The 22,684-nt window shown below is 44.2% G+C and overlaps 1 protein-coding gene across 15 annotated transcripts in view; it reads right to left on the bottom strand.

Moving 5' to 3' along the window:
* Nucleotides 1-2,227: 2,227 nt before the first annotated feature.
* CEP68 (centrosomal protein 68) overlaps nucleotides 2,228-22,684 on the bottom strand; it is a 32,650-nt gene continuing 12,193 nt past the window's right edge. For 9 of the 15 annotated variants that reach the window (XM_025201464.1, XM_025201459.1, XM_025201460.1 and 6 more), the window contains 6 exons: nucleotides 22,572-22,684; nucleotides 19,351-20,844; nucleotides 17,238-17,360; nucleotides 15,352-15,448; nucleotides 13,000-13,169; nucleotides 5,732-6,277 (listed from right to left, as the gene is read on the bottom strand). The exon at nucleotides 22,572-22,684 is cut by the window's right edge and continues 343 nt beyond it. In XM_025201464.1, coding sequence (XP_025057249.1) covers nucleotides 6,227-6,277; nucleotides 13,000-13,169; nucleotides 15,352-15,448; nucleotides 17,238-17,360; nucleotides 19,351-20,844; nucleotides 22,572-22,684 — 2,048 coding nt within the window. In that variant the 3' untranslated portion in view covers nucleotides 5,732-6,226. The other 6 variants (XM_025201469.1, XM_025201470.1, XM_025201471.1 and 3 more) reach the window with 3 other exon arrangements.

Raw genomic sequence — 22,684 nt, 5'->3', positions numbered from 1 at the left:
TGGGCTATACCATTAAGTTTTTGTTCTGCTAAATGACTACAGTGGACTTCATTCCATTTATGGTTTCTGTGAGTGCTAAAACTTGAGGGGAAGGGGCTTAACTATGGCCTTGCCAGAAGAGACATGGAGAACATCAGAATGTCCCTTTCAACCTGAAGAATCTTGATTCCATTCAGTGGAGTCAGCAGGGCTCCCAGGAACTTGCATATTACAGTACCGTGCAAGCCTGTCATGCTTAAGTGCAACTGAACTAGTATTTCCACTTGATCTATGCTCCCTGTAACAACGCTGCTAGGAATAAAGCTTATTTGATGTATTGCCAAACAGCACTTCCTCCAAATCCAAGGCACCTAGTCTGAGCCACTATTCTGTTGGTAGAACCTGGAAACTACTACAGCCTTCAGATAACAGCCAGAACTCAATTCTCTAGCTACATCCAGGCTATGCTCTTTCCTCCTTTGCAGTGTCATGTGGCAGAAGTCAGAGAGTCATTCTTTATCCCATCAAATTGGGAGGGGTCTGATTTACAACTGCTTTCCCATGAAGGTGTCCTTTTCTTGAAACATTGGGAGTCAGGAATGCTGGACTACATAATCCACAGCAGAGGGGAAGTGCTTGTTTCACTGAGGATTGCTCATTCCATTACAGACTTCCTCCTGGCTGCCTCCTGCAGAAACTGCAACATCAGTCATCTACTCCTGCAGTCACTTGTGCCTGATCTCCCTCAAACTGAAGGAGTGGATCAGTCCGACATCTTTCCAAAACCTTGCAGTTCTTTCCTAATACTGACTTGTTCCCTACCCAACTGTAAGATGAAATTCCTATTAATATCCCCACCTTTCTAAACTACTGGACAGCTTCTCTTCTGTTCTTATGTCCGAGATATATCAATGTGGTGTATTTTTCATTTGTTCTCTTAATGCTGTCCTTGCCCCCATCCCCAGAGATTTAAGTGATATAGAAGACTTGCCATGAACTTGCAGCCATTGTCTAAGCATCTCTAATAAGCAAAACTTGTTACCAATGGGTCAAACAGTCTCCTTTAAAATGGATGGTAACTGTATCTTTGCTCCATCCTTTGCACTTTAAGTATTTGGCAATTGTATAATGGTGTGAAAGCAAGACAAGGGATCCTTATGATTTCTATTCAGAGCCTTAGAGTTAACCTTAGCTGAGGTTTGTTTGTTTGTTTGTATGTAATTATTATTATTATTGTTATTATTATTATTATTTTGTTTTAATCACCCTCCACTTCTGGTGTTCACAGCAGGGCAAGATGCAGGAAGTCTCTAGTTAATTATTCCACTAAACCAGGGGTATGTGTACCCCTGAGTACTTGGGGAAGGCTCTAGTGGGTGAGGGGCATGAGGACAGTGGTGCCCAGCTACAGGCCACTCAGGTGCTGCCTGGCTGGCCAGATGTGGAGTGGGGAGCTAGTGCAAAGGTTGACAACCCCTAGCATTGACTGACCACAGGCACTGATTTTGCAATTAGTCTATAGAGGTATATGATCTTGGGTGTGGTAACTTACCTGCCACACTCCACTTCATAAATTTATCTTACAAAGGAGTAAGTTTCTCAGATGTTTCAAAATAAAAGCTGTTCCTTCCTCCCACAATTGTACAAATCTGCATTAAAACAAACTTTACTGCTGACCCGTCTCTCCACAAGAAGGGGTGGATTCAATATGTATTTATTTGGAATATAGCTGCCTTGTGCCTTATGGGGCAATTTATTTAAAGGCAGTGGAACAGTAAGATGCTAATAGCTATTGGTTGGTTCCAGCCTGCTTACAAATACACATGCATCTATGTGTATTCTATATGTATATATGTAACAAGCTGCTTTGGACTAATATAAGTAGCTGAAGTTATTGTTGCAGCTGGCTATAAAGGTACCTACACAGAGTAAACCATTCCTTTTCTTGCTACTTGTGTAAGATGCAACAGTGTGGGTGAAGCACTGCTAACTTTGGTCGTATTTTCACTAGACTATCGATCAATAGAAGAATGGATGGCTGTAGGGTTACGACTAGAAATGGGTTAAATATATTTTGGCCACAAGTCTGTATTTTAATTCAATAGAAATAATTGTGTCACACCTTCATTACTTTTCAGTCAGAAAAAAAACATTTTAAAGGTTTAGGGGCTTTTGGCATTCCTTTTGGAATTGATCTTAAGGAGGCACAACCCCTTTCCTTCCCTCTCTTCCCCCCCACCCCCCCAAATAAAATTCTATAGGACATGAAACAAACATTTGTTCAGCTGACATCCAAAGAGAAGCTCCCTCTTTTCCTGTCCACTTTTCAATTCAGAAATTTGAGAAGGAAAACTTTCCCATCAAATTAATAGTTGGAAAGAAGGTGGATGAAAAAATGATGGATCCCTATACACCTTTGTATAAAAGCTGAGAATTCCAGTTGCCTGGCTTCTAAATAGCCTCAAATAAAACTTGGTTATGCTTGTCTTATAGCTCTAAAGTTAAAACAGGGAGGAAGCAAAACTATGTGAGGCCCTTTCAGGTTATGAAATGAGAGAGAGCCAATGCTTGGTTGTTGTGCAGGCTGTCTTTAAGGCCTCAGAACACCAAAGCTTGTGCAACCAGTTCAAGATGGACACTGCTTCATGCTGCTGCAACAGGGTTCTCAGTGTTGCCTTCTGCTGATGCTCTCTCCTCTGTCAATTCCATTTCAGCTCAGCAATTTTCATAAACAGTGGCCTAATCCAAGATTGCATCTAGGCATGGTTTTCATGATCAGCATCTCCCACCATGGTACCTGGTTCACTGAAAAGTATAAATCAGTTTTGAGGCAGGGTGGGGGGTGTTCCCATCCCTTACTACATACGTGGGGTACAATATGCTAATTTCATTTGTGTATCATGGGGGTAATGTTATGGATGAGTACAACTTAAAGGAGACAGGCAGGAGAAAAAAAAGGTAGTGGTGGTGCTCCATGTATGAGATCAGTGCTCAGTAGAAAGTAGGTCTGGTGAAAGCTCTTCAGTCAGTGTCAAAGCAGAGACCAACAGGTCTCATGCAAGGTGTCTACTACAGACCAGGAGGACGCAGCCGATGAGGCTTTTTCAAACAACTAAAAGTTTCCAAATGGAAGGCTCTGGTTCCCATGGGGGTCTTTAAATTACATTTTTTGGGAAGGAAACAGCAGTGCACAGACTGTCCATTCAGTTGTGTGCTAAGGATAACTTTTTTTTACAGGTGGTGAGGAGGCTAACTAAGAGGAAGGAGCTCCTCAATTTGCTGTTCACAAACAGGTAGTTGAGAATGAAGGCACAAAAGTTAGCAGTGACCATGAAACAGTAAGAGTTCAAGATCTGAAGGAAAGCGGCTAAAAAGCAGACCTTAAACTCAGAGAACTGTTGGGTAGGATCCTTTGGAAGGCAAGTCTGAGGGGAGAAGGCACACAGGAGAGTTGGATGTACTTAAAGGAGGGCCATGTTAAGGGGCCAAGAGCAAGCTATTCTGATGCAAAAAAAGGACAGGAAGTGCAGCAGAAGACCGACCACCTAAAGAGTGAATTTTTCAATTAGTAGCGACTCAAATCCCACCAAAAAGTGGACACTTGGCTGTATTATTAGAGAAGAGTCTAAGTGTACTGTGTGGGCTTGAAAGAAGACAAACAAGAAGGCCTAGGCACAAATTGAGGTGCAACTAGCAAGGGCTGTAACAAGTACCAAAAGGGTATTCTACAAGTGTGTCAGAAATACAAGACCAAGGAAAATGTAGGTCCCTCACTGAATGCAGCAGGCCATCTAGTAATAGAGGTTTAGGGGATGACTTAAATTATAAAGCTGTCCATCTTCATGAACAAGTTTTGCTATCAGATGTTGAAAGCAGTTGGCATCAAGGCTAGGGGAAAAGAAGGAGCCTAGGAGTAGTGGGAGTCTGGGTTTGGGATTATTTAGAGAAGCTGGATATTTTAAAGTCAGTGGGGCCAGATAGGATGCATCCTACAGTATTCAAGAAATTTGCTGAGGTAATTTCAGAGCCATTGGCTATAATTGGTAACTTGGAGATTGGCTGAGGACTCAGGTGACTGTGAAAGTGCAAATAGTGGCCACCTTTAAAAAAAAAAAAAAAGAAAGAAGAAAATAGAATTTCAGACTAGACTGGTCAATCTGGTCTTGATCCCTGGAAAGACCATGGAGCAGGTAATCAAGGAATCTTTCTAAGCACCTGGAGAACAAGGTGATCAGAAATAGCCAACACTGATTTAATCAAGAACAAGTCATACCTGACCAATCTGATTTCCTTCTATGATAAGATAAGAGAAATCCTGTGGATGGGGGGAGAACAGCAGTACCTTGCCTTTAGCAAGACTTGACAGTGCCCCCCTCCATGACATTCTCATTAACAAGCTAAGGAAACAGGCCAAATGAAAGTACTGCAAGGTGGATACATAACTGCTTGGATCTTCATGCTTAAAGGGCAGTCATCAAAGACTAAATATCCAATTGGGAGAAGGTATCAAGTGGGGTCTGTCTTAGGTCCAGGATTGCTTAATAGCCTCATTAAGGATTCAGAAGATATGAGTGCATACTTAGCAAAGTTGGGTGGAGTTGCAAACACTCTGGAGAGTAGGGCTAGGATTCAGAATGATCAGAATAACCAAGAGAAATGGTCCAAAATTAAATCGAATTACATTTATATATGCTAAATGTTGCACTTAGGACAGAACACACACAAAATATAGATTGAGGAATAATTACTAGGCTGCAATACTTCAGAAAAGTATGTGAGGTTAGAGTGGGCCATAAGCTTAAGGCCCGCTGTAAGGTTAGAGAGTGTGCTCCTGTTACAAAAAACAGCCAATTGTACACTGTGCTAGGGCATCTTATTTGCAAGTGAAGGGAAGCGATTCTGCTCTACTTGGCACTGGTGAGGCTTCACTTGGAGTACCAATTTGACTCCAATTTTTGGCTCTACACTTCAAGACAGATGTGGCCAAATTAGAAGCAGCCAGCCGAGAACACTGAAACTGATTAAAGGTCTGGGAAATACGCTTTACAATGGAACACTGGAAGAACTGGATTTACTCTGGAGAAGAGAGAAAACAGGATTGGTAACAGTCTTCAAATAGCTGAAAGGGTGGCTGTATGGAGGATGGTGATAGACTATTTATTCTCTGTTGTTGCAGGGGACAGGACTAAGGACCAATGGTCTCAAATTGCAGGAAGGGAAATTTAGGTTGGATATTAGAATTTCCTTGCCTCAGGTTAAGCATTGGAACAAGCTACCCAGAAAAGCTGTGGAATTTGGACCCTTGGACATTTTTGAGAACATTTTTGACAGACACTTGACTAGGATGGTTTATATAAATACACCTCTCAAGCTTCCTTCCAGCATGATTTTTCTATATCTTTCAAGCACTTATTATATCAATCAACCATCATTACTTTTGAAAAGGCAAAGAAAGCCATCAGAAACTGATAAAAAAGAAATAAAGAGAAATTAGGGCATTACTGATTCATTGAAAACTCTGAAATCATCTGTGACCATATTTTATAAACTTCAACTCACATTAACATAGTTCTGTGCATCTCTTCCAAATAAGTTATCAAAGCTTTGGCATATTTAATTATTATTCACTCAGCAAAGAGCATTTGACCTTTCTGCATTGGACCTGACACACTTGAGTTACATGTGAACACATGCAAAATTGGCTTTGTAGTTGATGAAAGAATGAATCGAGTGCTTGGGTTGGTTCTGAGAAACAGAAGAGGATACAGTCATTATTGATCTCTAGTGTCACGTTTTATATAGTAAAAGTTTATAAAAATAAATGCAACAACAATCAAATAAACCACCCAGCATTACTGGAAACTGAAATGTGCATCATGGCAAAGCATCACAAAACACAGAGGCACTGAGTTTGGATGAATCATCATTCAGAAAGCCAGGGGATTGTGACATTTCTACAGTGCTAAAATGGAACAAGCAACTTCAAAAAGGGAAAAGTGAATGAGACTATACCAATGAATGCTTTTTTGAGGAGGACTTGTCCCTCCTTCCTTCATATAACAACTTAAACTGCAAAATTAAATAAAAACATGGTAAGCAAATAACCCTTCGGCACAGCTCTCACACCACAAACACTGATAAAAACTGCCCCAGCTTCACCTAGTCTGTACATGGCGATTGGTTTCATTTTGGCATTACTGTACGAGTAGAAAATGGTACTGCTCAGTCCCTTGCTGGAACAAGCTCATCATCCATCCAGAGACTGCCTGATACAAGCCATCTCTTCTAGAGGCATTACCTGAAATATAAAGAGAGTGCTAGTTACTGCCAGTTGGCTGCAGTCCTGGCAGAGAGAGAGGTCACATTTGCACTGTTCAATAATCTCCAGTATACTTTTCAAAGCTGCCAGTGTCAGATCCTTTTATCACTTTCTTTTTTCCTGTTAAATGATGTTTTGCTCTTATGCCTAAAAGCTTTGGAAGGAAACAAGTTCCTGGTTGCAACTAATATTTAAGAATGTTCTGTGAGATGAGCAAAAAGCAGGTTAGGTTTGCTGCATTCCTATGGATTAAGCTGAAGTGCTCTGAGCTAAAGAAGCATGCCTGTTAACATGGTAGGCACTCAGCCTCTACCATACTGGGCTGCAAGAAGAGTGGAAGATCTTGATGCACAGCATAGGGAGCAAACAATTCATCTGCATGAGACTGACATCAGCTGAATACCTGAGTACTATGTGCATCAGTACCAAGCAATGAGCACCTGCCCCTTCCAGCAATGAAATTGGAGGCTGCTCCCCCTAGGCAGCCGAGAAGGAATGTGAGACCAGGAAAGAGAAAAGAAGCTAGAGTGTGTGGGCATGTAAAGTGCAACAGGATTCTGTCCTTTGTGTCCCATGGGTTGGGGGGGGGGCTCTGTGCAGGAGGGTGCAGAGGAAGATGAGTACTTTTGGCTAAATTTTCCTTCCACTGAATATGCAAAAGAGCTGACTATGCTCAGCTGTACCAAACTCTATATAGGCACCAGCCAGACTTTTTGCCTTCATAAAATCGGAGAAGTGGGGTTGAATGGGACCTCCAGAGATCATCTAGTCCAACCCCCTGCCTGAGACAGGATCATCCCTATCCAAGCCATCCTCTACAAATCCATAATCTAACCTCTTCAAAAAACTACCATCAACCACGATGCAAGACAAGACATAGATAGCACCCTAACCTGCCATGGGCAAAGCAGGGGGACTACAGCAGCTTGCATGCACAATCCCTCTTGTTCTCAGGAGGCCCAGGGGCACAAGCTGCTGGAAAACATTCAACAGATTAAGCTGAAGCCTGTTTAGGACTAGAAAAATAAGCCTATGTGCCTGCTCACCAGCTCCTGATGGTGCATCACTAGTCCTGTCATGCCTCCATCAGGGATGCTGCACCTGAATTTTCAGTCGTGTCTTACGCTAATGTCAATCTCAGAGAGACACAGTGCAGACCATTGCTCCTTAGTCTCAGGGCGAACACTTGCCTCTTTCCTGCTCTCAGATTATTAAAAATACAAGTGAACATTCAAGTGTAGAAAACCCCTGGGAAAAGAGTTGTCGTGCCAGCTGTGACCTAGACCTACTTAAAACACAGCCACCCAGCTGGCTAATTCCTGGCATTTACTGAAAGTCACTAGGGCTGGATTTGAGTCGCATGCACCAGGGATTGAATTCTTATCAAAAATAAATAAAACTCTTATTGTCCTGACCATCAGTTGACTCCCCTACACTCCGAAAGAACCATAAAAACCCCACTTTCTGTTTATGTACAGGTTTCACCCTAACGGGCCCCCAGCATTTTTTTTGCGCATGCAAGAAAAATATCAAGTCAGAACTTGATTTTATTCAGGTGTTTTAGGGGCATTTAACCCTGTGGGTCCTTTCCTTGGTTATTTGATTCCCCCGTGGAATTTTGTCAGTAACAGTTCAAACTCCTTCTGTGTAGCTGAGTAATATTCAGGGAAAAGACTGTTTCCCCTAATTCAACATAGGTCAACTTACAATTGGAACAATATGGTACGAGCACTACAGGCATTAACTCCAACAGCCTTCAAAGTGTTGGCATTTATTTGTTAGGAAGCCTTGCTTGTACACACTTTATAAGGAGATCCATCACACAAGAGCAGGGTCAAAACAATGTTAAGTTCTTTCGCAGTCCTAGGATGTAGTTTCAGAAGAAATCTTACAGGAATTAAGGCAGACGTAGCAAAACTGAATGTTGAAGTTAGATGTCAACAGAAGATGGTAACACCAGTTTCATGACTGCTTGTACCCTCTACCTTCTCGCCTGCTGGTAGGGTTACTCCTTTACATGCTCTGATTTAAGACAGCACAGGCCTAAGTCCCGCTGCAGTCAGGGTGCTTTTTTGCACTGAGACTGCTGACCATTTATCGTCAGTGCCTTTCTGGGAACTGGTCATTTATAGCAGACAGAACCCGGAAGCTGCAAGCCCTGCTGTGCTCCTTTAAAGCAGGCTGCTGCTTCCTGCTTCTCTTTCTCTTAGAGCTCCTTGCTGTGCTTCCCCCTCCCCCTTCTTGCCCCTAAGATGATGACACATCCTCATAATGCAGGAAGAGGCAGGGAGGAAATTCAGGAAATCCATAGGCAGAAGCAGGCTAAAGAAACAGCAGGAACACTCCAACACTCTCTCCCAGGTTAAAGGGGACTAAGAATGAGGGGGGATACCCTGCGGTAGAGGCCACACAACTAAAAACATTCTGGCCTTAGGACAGGAGAGTGAGAAGGCTAAGGCACCACATGCTGTTAGGATAATGTGGGCTATAGCAGGGCTTTAAAAGGCAGAGGCAGCAAACACAACTGTGTCCAGCATCTCCAAAGGGGGAGAGAAGCATGTTGCTTAGTCGGCTTCTGTATTCAAGTTAATGACTGCATTTGCAACAGCAGGAAGTGGTGCTTGCTCACCGGCTGGGGCTGCTGAGGGGAAGTAGTGTGCCATTTGAGGAAGCAGTGGTCTTCTAGGGAGGAAGATAAGCTGTAGAGTTTACGGGGTTGGGGAATAAGTGGGCTTCTGGCCCACACAGAGGGCCAGGAAGTGAAGTACTCTCCAGAGCTGCACAAAAGCCTGGAGAGCTGCAGTTCATGCAAGGTGCAGTGGGCCACTGTGTGAGGATGAAGAGTCTGGGGATGGCTGAACTGCAGAGGGCCAGTTGTAGGCTGTCGGGACATCTCAGAGGTACGGTACTGGGCAGGGGGCAGAGGATAAGGAGGTATAGACATTTAAGGTTTAGACTATACTCAGCTGAAAAGCCTCTCAAATGCTGGAAAATGCCCAGCATGGACCCCATCTCCAGTCAGGAGATCAGGACTACAGCATCTTGGGAACTGGGTATGTTTCAGTACACCCAATGCACAGTCCTCCTCTTTCATTGCTCACAACATCCAATTTGCAACCTTAAAACTCTTATAACAGTTATTATACATGCAGATGTTTGCGTATCAATAGCTTAAGAGTACAGCATATGCCTCATGCAGAATGGGCCAGAAGTGTGACAGTACTGTGCGCTAAGAAACCTCAGCCTTCTGCCCCCTTGACAAAATTCATTCTAAAAATGCAGTTAGGTATGTGACTATTAGAAGAGGCAAATAATTTCAGCACTACAATGGAAGATGACAGAACAGCTCAGATAATGTCCTGAGGTAGGCAGGAACCGGTGCCTCGACAGATACAATGAAGGCTGAACCCCGCATGTCATCACATGCATCTATTTTATATGCTAGGTTTAAAATAGCCCATTAAGGTGAAGTTATTGCCCCCTGTTGTTTTGTGTCATCCTAGGCCGAACATCAAGTTCTGTGGAACAAGTACAAGGACAACTTACAGTCTCACAGAGAAAATAAAATAAATCCAAGCCCTCTAAACACAATGCTGGGCTGTTTTACACTGGTCATTAGAATGGAGCAGTGCTAAAGAAATAAGTGCTTCATAGCATAGGCTTTTTTGGTCATAAAGGCTTTTTTTTTGCCTATAATCTGACATCCCAACATGGTTCCAGAGAAGTCTGCCTTCTGCTGGTGACACCTGTAGCAGCTGCCCTGTGTCTGCCTGGGATCAGGGAGGGGGAAATCTCTGTGATCTAAGGCTTTGATGTGTAATTCTCCTGGGTAATTCTCAAAGACAAAGCTCCCCTCTCTGCCCCTTCCCCACAACACACACAGCTGTCTCAGGCTCTGCTCCCATTCAGGGTTGTCTGTGGCAGCCATGCCTGAGCTGAGCCAAATCCACCCTCTGAGACAAAGAGGCTGAGAAGGGGGAGATGCTGCTGCTAATAGCAGCGATTTTTGCGGCCTTCTCCAGCAGCTTTTCAGCCAGACTTCAAAGAAAGCTGGCTGCACAGAGGGTACTTACCAGTTCTGCCCACAGCTAGCCACATGCAGCTCCAGGGAACGTACCATTGGATCTCCATTGAAGTGTGATCAGGGCTTGCGAAGGACAGGAAATTTGCCTACCCCAGTCTGTTCTAGGTCTGGCCCCTGAAGCATCAATCAGCAGTCATTTTTTGGAAGAAACACCAAGAAAACTTGCAGTATAACAAGGGAACAGCACACTCACCAAGGACATTTTTCCTTATAGCTTCTGTGCAAGAGTGGGTCCATAAGGGGTGCAGTGGTGTGGCTACACCCCCTGCACCCCCTGTCTTTCTGACTATGCTACTGGAGCAGAAGCCATGGACTTAAGTGTCAAAGAAGGTAAGTATTCCCCCTCTCTTTTCCCCTCTGTGCTCAATAGCATGTCCCCTCTCCCTCTCATTCTTCCCTCCATCACCTTCCACTGGGATGGAAGAGGAACTCCTGCCCTCTTCAGCTGGGCTGCACAGGGGCTGTGCTCAGCCCAGGACTGCAGCAGTGATGGCAGTGGGTAGGTGCATCCTCCCTCCCAGGTTTTCCCTGCCAGCTTGGGAGCAGGTGCAGAGTGCAGAGTGCAGAAACATGCCCCTCCCCTGGCAGTGCCCAGTGAGTGCAGTCCGCACACAGCCCAGCCAGACTAGGACAGGAGCTTGTCTCACTCCCAGGACAGTACTTGGCAGTGACAGGCAAGATAGGGTAGGCAATGGGAGAGGAAGGGATGTGCCTCTGAGCATAGTGGGGGGTAGTACTTATTTTCCTTGAGGCTTAGGTCCTTGGCTGCTGCTCCTGCAGTGCTGTCTGCCTGCCTTAGTAGTGGGAAGCAAGGGGAGGAGGCTGGGAGAGGGGTGCAGCCACCCCTGCAGCACCAGTCACTGCAATCACACCCCCTTTGTAAAATCCTGGATCTGTTTCTGCCTCTGTGCTTGGTTATGGAGTTAGAGGAGAACACGGGACTAGCACAGACTAACCCCCTGCTATTGCAAGCCACCTCATCAAAAGTTATTCCTTAACCTATTGCCTGGTCTCTCTGGTATAACAATGGAGGGTCTCCACAACTGGCTAAACATTTCCTGAATCCTACTACTTCAATCATACTCTTGTGGCAATCTATCCCAAGGCCCAGCCAGTGTTGTGATGAACAGCACTTGTTTCAAAACATGTTGCCTTTCAAATTAACTGAAAGGTCCCTCAATCTTTTTTTCTGGCACAGGGTGCAATTTACTTTTTCCATGCCTCTAAAAGTCTGGACTTCTTGGTCTGCTGCTGGTGTATAGTCTTGTTTCAGGAAAGAACCCAAACTAACCAGATTAGGACGTATTACTGATTCACAGAAAGTATTACCCTGTTGTTCAATCCCATACTTTACACACGTTCACTTGCACTGCTCTCTTGCTTCTTTTTTCTGCTTGGTAAGCATCAAGGGGAAGTTTTCATTACAACCATGGCCAAATCTTTTCCCCTCAACATTCATGGTGATTTAGATCCGAGCAGAAGGATCTTCCAGATCAGGGGTGGCCAATCTGATATGCATGTCACAGACAGCCTTTGTGTGGGGCACACGAGAGCAGGAAGAGACAGGTAGCACAGTGGCAGATAGGACAGGGAGCAGAAGAACAGCAGATTGGGCAGAGAGCACAGGGCAGGTGTCAGGAACCAGTCTTGAACATCAGCCCTAAGGGCCCCAGAGGCAAGCACCAGTACAGACCTCCACCAGGCCACTGCTTATACCTGAAGCAGGAACAGTAGGAGAGGATCCAAGTTTCTTGCCGCCTCCAAACTGCTCTGCTGCTCCATGTTCCTGTCTCCTGACACCTGGCTTGACATACTGTTGCCAGCCCAGGTCAGACTGACTATTGCCTCTGCCTCGTGTCTTGCTCTGTCTCGGACTCAGCCATCAGGTTCTGACCCCACTTGCCTCCCTATCTCTGCCTCTACCTGTTGACTCAGCTCTGTCTCAGACTCCAATCCCTTGGCTTTGACCCAGCTATTCCTCTAATCAGAAAGCAGAGCAGCTGACCAGGCAGGGGAAGAGGATCAGAGTGGCACTCGGGTAGGGTGTGGGGTCAATTTATGGTATGCCTGCCAAAGAGGTTGACCCCCACTGTCCTAGGTCACTCTCCATTGTCCTACTGTCCTAGGTCATTCCTCCCTTCCATTTTTCAGCAGTGAACTCCAGCTACAGCTTCCATTCTGCTGGCTGTTCCCCTGTTTAAGTCCCTTGGGGAGTTCCCTGCATTTGTTTATTCCAATCAACTGCATGTCACCAACATTTTGCCACCCATGTTGTCTCATTTTCTGCACTCCATTCAGCTAAGGAACACTGCACCAGTTTCATAGGAGCCTCTTGGGCCACTGAGTCCAGTCCCCTCCTTTGGAGACAGTCATTTACAAAAAGTCCAAACAATCTTCCGTTCTAACCCCTCACAGTTATGAGGTGCACTTTTGAGCCTCCTTTGATCAGGATGGGCCAATCTACCCTTTTGGAACTTGCAAAATATGGTCTCTCTAGTCACACAGAGAAGTCTGATTTGCACAACCATCTCATTTTAAATGCATACTTTGGCATACACCACATCACAAAAACCAACACAAGAGAAGCTATTCCATCCTAACGTAGCCCTCTGCTTACCCACTCGGATTCTTTAGCCTGGACAACGGTTTGTTGAGCACCCCCGTCCTTTGTCAGGTTGTTGCTTCCAGTGGTATCCATAGCTGCTAACACTGACTCATACAAGCGCTCCGCATGATTTTCAAGTTCCTCCGACTGTTTTGCTAGCAAACTCAAGGCATCCTCTAAAACTGACCAGTAAGAAGAGAGAGAAGGTTTTACAAGCATGAACATTCATCTGATGCAACGTCAGCATGAAGAAAAGAAAAGAAGCATTCTACCTCCATTAGACAGGTCTGAGTTCAAAATAAAAGTACACATATTTACAAGCCTACATACAGTCCCATGGTTCTTAGCCTCTTCCAAACTCTCTTGGTATATTACAATAGAAAAAAAGGCATTTAGAGATCCCGAGGATAAAGCCTTCTGGTTCAGAGGGTTCAGCATTTGTCTGAAGGGGCTGTATTTTGTACCTGTAAATCTAATCATTTTTAATGTAAATTGCTTTCAATAAAGTTTCAGCTTGATTTCATTCCCTTATGCAGTGGAGTCATTTTCAAAGATCCATCCAGGCAAAGGCCCAGTTATTATCCTTCCCTCTTTCTTTCACATCCCAAGCATTTTCAAGTTTACAAGCGCAAAGTTTCACAGAACAAAACAATCCAACATTCTTCCCCCTGGATAGTGAGACTTTACTTCATAGTAATGTCCACAATACAGCAAAATAGTCCTATCACCCAGTGGCTGACAAATTTATCTTAAACTAGGCGCGGGCCCTTTCTTTTCCCACTGCCTCTGGAATTCAAAAAGCACCAAAACAATCTGGCCTTAAAACAAATTTATCCATACACTCTTGAGGAACCAGCTCCTGATTTTGGACCATACTTGGGCCCATCCTATCTGCAGCAGCAAAAAGAGCTGAACTTCAAATTGATCTCCCCACCAGGTAACACCAGGTGTCAGAAAGGTGGTCCCTTCCAAACACAATAACCCACTCTGCCCACCTATGTAGTCTGGGGCCAGGAGGTGTGGTACATAAGGCAAGGAGAGGCACACTCCAGCTCTTCTGATGGGGGCTGTAGATGCCCATTCAAGGCTACCTTAACACAGAGCTGACTGTCCCAAGGTGCAACAGAGGCCAGGCTTAGACTCTGAAGGATACAATGGAAGCCATCTGTCCCCTCCTAGTTGCAATCACAAGATCTATACACCAAACTGGAGCTCAGTGGGAGTTTACTATGCCACCGCCATCAAATCCTTAGAAAAAACTAAAGGATTCTTCAGGTCTATGATACCTAACTACTTCCCTGATTCTGAAGTGGCAGGGTATAAAGCAGTGCCCTTATCTACCCTGTTTTTACCTATGCTACATTTGTAGGGTGTCTGGGCATTTTGGATATGTCCTTGCAGTTGCAAACAAGAGCTTGCAGAGGCAATTCTGGGGATTCCTTTGGTTAAAGACAGCTTCCGAATGCAGAGGATCGGACCTGGTGGACCAGGAAGCCCCTTCCCATCCTGCATTCCTACGATTCTAAGGGAATGGTGGCTGGGAACCAAAGCTACAGTTTACTGCTGCTGCATTACTGTATTAGAGAAAGGACATGTGGTTTGATCAGCTCTGCTGCAATGCCAGTCAATAATGGAGAGGAAGGAGCAGTCTGCAGGAAGGGAAAGGAAGCGGCCAAGGCGATCAATTTATGAATTAGAGGACAAATCATCCTCTGCTGCTGTCACTGCAAATTTCAGGGCAGCCAGGGGCACTGCCATTGGGTAATATGTCAGGAGCCTCCAGCTGTGCATTTGCTGGGGATGAAGTTGGCAAGTACAGCCTGTGCAAGAGGCAATTATTCAGAGGTACTGGCAGGAAGTATAAATACATGGATCCCCCACATACCCAGGCAACTGACAAATACCTTTGACAAATGACACAAAGAAGAGGTGCTGTAAGGAGAGGATGACACTAGCCTAAAATTGACTGTCGGCTCCAGGCTTGTTTGTGAGCAATGTAGTCAAATAACCGAAGTTATCTGCCATCACCAAGAGGTTGGTCTGGCTGCCAAACTTGGGTAAATAAAAGCTCTCATTAACCCTGCAGTTCAGGGTCACCGATAAACAGCCCTGGTTTAGAAAACACTCACTACTGCTCACATTCGTCTGCAGCATGCAACCCTTAAAGCATGCACTCTTTAAAGCTTCAGTTAATCTGGACGAGGCTGTGGATTCTCCCCCCCACCTCACCAACAAAATCTATTTTTGTCAAATTATGGCTTTCAGAGCAGCGATGCTGCAGCTAGCGACTCTGTCAACCTCCTGGAAAGTCTATCGACTCTCACTCTGAGGGATTTGCCACAGCTTGCCTTCAGCTTTCCTCACCTGGTGAATTTGATGCCATGCATCTGAGAAGGATTCCACCCTGGCGTAACACACTCTCTGTCAGTGTCTGGTGATCAGCTATATCCTTCTTGAATTCCTGGGAAGAAAACATGGCTGTTGGCATGTTTGTTAAGAAAACCAAAAACCAAAAAACACTTTGGGCAGCATCAGCAGAAATACAAATGTACCCCTAGATGCTTGCCGGGCCTGTGGCTACTTGCATCAGAAACCTGGGCTTTGGTTCTGGAAAGTGACTGCTATTATGGTTAGTATAGTCTTCCACCAGATGTAAGCAGCACAAAGAAGAATATAATAGCTTTTAAGACACAGCTTGGTAAGCTTATAGAAAGGATAATATGACACACTGCCAACAACAGCAGGACCTCAATTTAGTGGGCCAGTGCATCATATGAACTGAAAAAGCCTCAACATTTCTGACCTTCTGGCTTGCAGATGACCGCCGTTTTGAAGGTGCGATATGCTTGGTGTTTTGGTGTCACTCGATTTGCCCTTCTCTTTCGTTTTTGGGGCATCTGGATCCTGTGATCTGTCCCAGGACCAGTGAGAGCAACACCCAAGACAGGCCCTGACTTAGGGAAACTCCTTGGGAAGCATGTTCATAAATTTCTCACTGCCAAGGGAAAATGCCCTATCTGTTGAGTCCAGCCACAGTTCTTCTCAAGTATAAATGTTACCTAATCCTCACAACAGCCTTTTAAGACCCACAGGTGAGTATCAGAGCTTAGGTAACCTGTGCAAAGGCCACACAGCCAGTTGCTTGTTCTAAAAGCTTCCTGTGCCACATGGTATCCCAGGACCACTCTGCTTCCCAGGGTCCTGGAGGTGGGGATGGGAGATAAGGAATAACTCCCTCTATCTAACACTTTTATTTTAAAAAGGATTAAGTAGCACTAGCCTGTTCTTTTCACCACCATGAGTGGAAGGCTTAGCATAGCAAGCATGTGTGGTCTGAAAAAAGAACCAAGTTAATGATGATATCTAGCCCTGGGCATCACTTATGCCCTCCAAACAACCAGGAAGAGAGAACTTAGGCAGAGACCCTTTAATGGCTCCACATGAACCGGTGAACTTTCTGGCAGTTTGCGTAGATTGATATAGGGCATATTCTTAAAAGAGAGGAAAGGAAAGGTACTGAGTATCATCAGAGACAGTCCCCAGGCCTAAGCCCACTACATGGCACATATTTGAGGAGTATCAGTCTGAGGTCATGAATGATTTTACCACATCCATAGAAAATGAGGTCCCTTGACCCAAGCAATCCCTTAGGAACTCACAGGGCAGAGCCCATGCCATTCTAAAATCTGAACATCTCACACTCCAGTGCATTTATGCTCACACTGCCCCTGGGGAGAAGAGGGGACAGTGCTATTATCTCTGTTTTAAAAAAGGAGGATCTGAGATACAGAAAGACTAAGCAATTTGCCCAGGGTTGCCCTAGAAGTCTATAAGAATTCAGGGACTGCCTTCTAGGTCTCTGACCCCCAGAATAGCACCAAGCAAAAAAACCATGGTGTATGGGAAGAAGAATTACATCCAATAAGTACTGTATTGTTCTGATAATGTCAGTCCCACATTTCAGGTTAAAATTTCAAGTAAAGCAGCTTTTCTCCTAAATATCCATAAGAAAACCAAATAACCAAGTAAAGGACCCGAAGGGTGAAATGATGTACCAAAACAAAAACTGAAACATTTTTTACTAGGTATTTTTACTTCATGAACAAGCAAGTGCAATTTTACCTTTGAAGGAAATAAAATAGTAGATTTATAATCAAAATAATGAAGTATTTAAGAAAATACACAGTACTTCCTAACAAAATGCACTTCAAGAAGAGAAAGGAAAGGGAAAGACCAGAAGATCCACTTACCAAGTAACGATGTAGGGATGTTTTCACACTTTCAGCATCTGGTTGAGGTGGAATCCAGTTATCTGTAACTTCTGCTACTGTATACAGCCAATGAATTAGCTCTTCTAGCTGACAGCAAAATATCTACTTAGATGAATCATAATAAAAGGCATTACTTATTTATTTCTGTAACAAAGAAGATACCACAAACATTAATAGCTGGCCAAACAATGCTTCATAAAATGCTTGTTCTCTGCTGGCTTCGACACTCTGAACTTTTAATAGCCTTTTTGAGCGCTGGTCTCTTCCTTCACTCCCCACAATTACTTCCCACCAGCCACAAAGGAGACATGTTAGCTTGAGTTCACCACTCTTGAAATGAATACTAGTACCCAAAACAGCATGCTGAAAAAAATATGGCATGCAAGTTAGCTGTCAAGCAGCACTTGCAGTGGGTCAGATGTATTAACCCTGGAGTGACTAATCCGTGGCATGGGTGCTATGGAGCACATCAGGGGAGGGGACAGACAGGTAGCACAGCACCAGATAGGGCAGGAAGCAGAAAGCAAAGCAGAAAATCAGGTAGGAAGCATAGGTAAGGAAGCAGAGAGCAGAGCAGCAGATTAAGCAGGGGAAGAGGAAGGAAGTGGCTTGTCAGCTAAAAAGGCTGACCCCCACTGTATAAATCTTTAAATGCCTGTTATTAAAGGTCTTGAAGTCAATGGAGTTCTTCAGAGGTATAAAGTCTGCTAACATCTCCCTGGAGAAGTGCAGGCTTCAGTTTGTAGAATACAGAAGTTAGCAAATGAATTTCCCCCCAATCTTTCAAACTCTATACATTTATATTTTCAAAACAAATACCTAATTTTTAAGCCCCAACAAGGGTTTATGTTGAGTACCTTATGCATGGGGGTGCATGCTCTCTCTGCTGACTTTAAGCTTGGGATCTGGGCCTAATTCACCTGGGTTTTGTTTATACAAAAAAGGTATGCTATTTTCACCACAGCAGTACAGTGGTACCACTGCCCACCCCAATATGTCTTAAGTCATACTGGCACAGCTATTCCCATACAGGAAGAAGAACAAATTATTACCAGTATAAAATGAGAATGTGATGAGGTTTCTCCTTCATTTTTCTCTCCTAAATTTTCATCAGAATCCAGAAGAGAGAAACCAGCCCCATGGATGTGCAAACAAAACTTCATTAAATTTTCAGAAGTTCCCCCCTCCCCAAATTTCAATTAGTTCTATAAATGATAATGAATTGTTAATCAGTATCATTCAAAACAATACAAATAGAAAAAAAGAGAGATAGAAACTCATTCAACTTTTCTAACAAGTCCTGAAACAGGAGAAAATTTGCCTAGTTTCATAATATCCCTAAGTTAGAGGCAGTTCATTGAGAGGCTCCATAACTTTCCAGTGAGCCTGGTTGAAATTTCAAGCACAATTAAGCCAATGCACAATTTCATCAAATCACAGAGAAGTAGGGCAAGAACGAACCTCCATAGGTCATCTAGTCCAACCTTCTGCCTGAGGCAGGATCATCCTTATCAAAACCATCCTAATTCAACAGAAAAACTGGCAATTTCAGTTCAGTTTCGCTCTAGCTGGGTCTACACTAAATTTCTTTCCCCACCAGCATAGCTTCATTTAAAAAAAAAACCCAAAAAACAAAAGTGCCAATATAAAGATCTTAGAACAAGCCTGGAAACAAGGCAGAGAAACCGCTTTATCTATGCCTGTACTCCCATTTGGTGGGAAATGTCATGGGAGAAGATCTAATGCAGACAAGCTTTGAGCACTCTAGCACACTTGAACCTCCAATACAGTGTTAACAGATCAAAACCAATGTATGTCAGACAGCTCCAGAAAAACTTTAGTTGAATGTTGGGCCTGATCACGAAGAGACAGAAGCTACCTGGAATTCTGAAAGCTCCTGCTGACAGAGGTCATCCCTCCATCAGAGCCAAATCTGTTCCAGTGAAACAGAAAGGGTTGGTTTTGACAATATCATGTAGGAACATGAGCTACAGGAGATTTAAATATTGTGCAACAGGAGTTACGAGGTAAACATGCCCCCCCTCCTTGACTTCATCTTCCAAATGAAGATTAGCTTCTGGTTTCAACCTACCTTAATACATTGAGTAAGAGATTCTTTCTGTTGGTCCTTTGGATGCTGCCCTTCACTCTCCAGTGCTCCACGGTATCGCCCATCTAGCACAGCCCTGATAGTGGAGGTTGTATTCAGTCTTTCAGAATCCTTGTGCTCCTGGCTACACAATTTAATGTTTTCAGCATAGGGCTTCTGAGAGTTTTGTGCATGACACAGAACACAATAATCCTCCGTGCCCTCCATTTCCACTTTCCTGTCTGTGCCACCAGGACTGACAGAGTCAGATGAAAGCTTATTTCTGCTACCACTGCAGCAAGGAAGGTCTTGCTGGACATGCTCTTGCCCAGGTTTCCGCACAACTATGGAAAGAGCAGACAAATATTGAGCCAAACCTTCTAACTCCTTGAGTCTGGGAGGCAGAGAAAGGTACTCTTCATCATTCTCCCATTCCTTTTTTAGCGGCAGGACTTGTGTTGTGGGTATGAAATGACTAGCACCCTTTTTCTTTAAGTTACACTGTGAAAAGTGGTTATTTGGACTCCAGCAGCTTCTTTCATTTGTGCTAATTGGATTCAAAGATGTTAGTCCCACATACTTAGAGGAAGTCAAACTGTTTGCAAAACTTCTAGAGGGATCTGGTTTGCTGGTAGTGGAAGCACATTCTGCAAAGGACACTTTAGCGATAGGTGAAGGTTCACAGGAAGAAGCCAATCCAAAACAGCCTGGCTTTTTAGACACAGGGGTTGAAAATCTCCCTGCAGAGATCAGATACTCCTTACTTTGGCTTCCTAAAGTCTGTTGTTCCTGGTTTTGTGCTCTCATGGACTTTGAAGTGCTTTCAGGTGACATGGAAAAGCTGTCAAGATCTACACCTGAGTCATGGAAGAAGGGATCAGGAATCATAGACTTGGGGTTGTTTGTAAGTTTGTATTTTGGCTTTAAAGGGTAAGTATAATCAAGCAACTCCTCATACTCCTTATTAGGGTTCCAGTGTGGAGACTGCCGGTCCGGCGATGGGGGTAAACAGTCAGGTATGGCGCACGCCCAATAATCTGCCTGAAAGGATGACATCTTTTTACTGTGTTCCCCTGCTATGTGGTTCTTGAGGAGAGGGCTGCACATAAACAGCGCAGCATCCTCTATAGGACTACCCTGACTGCGTGGATGTCGAGAAGTGAAGACTTCAGATGGAGGGAAGCCCTTTTCAGCCAGTGAGCTGCTTGCTCGTTTTATCTCCAGCCGCTCAGAGTCACTGTCTTCTGGAGGTGGTGTGGAAAGGCTGGAGCTAGACAGCCTCGGGGATACAGTCTCAGAACTGGAAGCTGTTTTATCAGGCAAAGACTCCAGAGCAGATGAAAAAGCGGGAAGATCAGCCTGGCTCCTACGTTTGGCACTTAGTTCATGAAGGAAATCAGAAACTTTGGTGTCCATGGCTGAGTTTGGAAGCCTGGGCAGAAGCTCAGAAGTATGTGATAATTTTTTCTCACCGCCTAAATATTCCACCATATGCATCTAGAGGTAAGGGAGAGGGAGGAACAAAACAGCATACAAAATAAAGCAATCAACAATTAGAGGCCTGCTCAGCTTATGACTCTGGCAATGTTATAACTGCATTTACCCCATGGGGAGAATCTCGGCAAATGAAGAGAATTTTTTGAATAATGCTGGTATTATAAGTGTTGAGAAAGGCCCCATTATGTTGTCACCAGTGCAGGGATATGGTGATAAGAGGCCAAATCCAGACTTGGTGAAAGGAAGCCTTTACACAGATTCCATTGCCTTCAGCAGAGGGGCGTCTATTTACACCAGACTCGTAACATAGCTGTTCTGGTGGAGAGGCAAACAGACTGCTTGGAGGTTGTGTGGCTCATCTGTCAGCAAGTGACATTATTAGAAACTTGTGCTGGGGGAAGAGGCACAAAGAATTCTATTGTTTCCCATGTATTTATTTCTCCAAACATTTAAACTGCTACTACAGGCCTGTCTAGTGCTACAGGGCTCTATCCCCTACAGCAGCAATTCTCAACCAGGGTACTGCAGCACCCTGGGATGCCTTGAGATCTTTTCTGAAGATGCTGTGGGTGCTGCACAATATTAGCGATAGATATGCAGACAACTAACCCATGCTTCACAAGATAAACCCAGAGGTATCAAACAGGAATCCAGTGTCAAAAAGATTCTGACTTGGTGTGTTTTTTTCTGAGTTCTTTGCAACAGAAGCACTGCTCAATTATTTTTTCATAGTTAGAAAATGAGAGAAAGGTGAGAGCTGGTGTTTTCCAAGGGGAGCCTTGAGTCTAAAAAGGCTGAGAACCATTGCCCTAGGTTTAAAAAAAAAAAAATAAACAAAAGACTTCCATTCAATATACCCATCTCAGCTCCTGCTATATTTAAAGGGGGAACAAAAGAAGGGCTTTGCAGTATGTCCAAAATCGAAACGAATATGGGCTGTGATAGACCCAGGGGACCCCTCAGAAAGACTGCCCGGCTCATGGCTGCCCCCCAAGCTACCTACTGAGGGAGCTTCAGCTGAAGCATCTCTGCCCACTTCCACAGCAGCAATACAACAGAACTCGGTCCCAAACCATTTACTCCTTTATGAGTTAAAAAGTAAACCATGAATTCAACCCCAAAGAAATACAGGGAGCCAGTCTGTTGTGCTCAGAGCAGCATACTGAACTCGAATTTACCATTATAGCCTAAGATAAAATGTTGCGGCAAAACCTTTCCAACCACCAGGCTGAGGGTTGAACGAGGGGAATGTTTCCACTAAGACTTGTGCCAACATGCATCTCTCCAATACTAATGCTTTCAAACTGAGGTGCCCGGAGTGGGGTTCCTAAATAAATAATGGCAATGGGAGTTGCCCAAACTATTCAGAATCTATTATGCAAGGACTCAAGAGCCTAATTTTTTATACACCTTGATCAGAGTGGGGTTTTCTTTCAGTGTATGTGTGTGCATGGCAGGTTTATGTCAGCACAGCTTAGCAGACAAGATGAAGGTCAAGGCCTCAGGAGGCCATTAGGCTACTTCTGATAAATCTGGCTCCGGATGACCCAGGACACGTTGCTTTTCCCTGTGCTTCCATTTCGATTCATCTACTCAGTCCCTGCTCCAAAGAGTTTTTTAAGTAGCCTCTCAACTTTTGGGTGAATACATTCTAGGAAAACAGGCCCCATTCTCACTGGGGAGATTTTTGGTGTTGCTGTAATATCGATAATATCAAACCCTCTCACCTGCTGTCCTCCTGAGTAGGGAACAGTGGCGTGAACCCGGTGGGGTAGATCAGTACCACAAATGTGTCTAGCAGTTAATGGCCATCTCTCCACATAGTTTGCTTTCACTTTTG

Source organism: Alligator sinensis, unplaced genomic scaffold, assembly GCF_000455745.1.
Source record: "Alligator sinensis unplaced genomic scaffold, ASM45574v1 scaffold939_1, whole genome shotgun sequence".
NCBI lineage: Eukaryota > Metazoa > Chordata > Crocodylia > Alligatoridae > Alligator > Alligator sinensis.
This window is presented reverse-complemented; position numbering and strand designations above follow the sequence as displayed.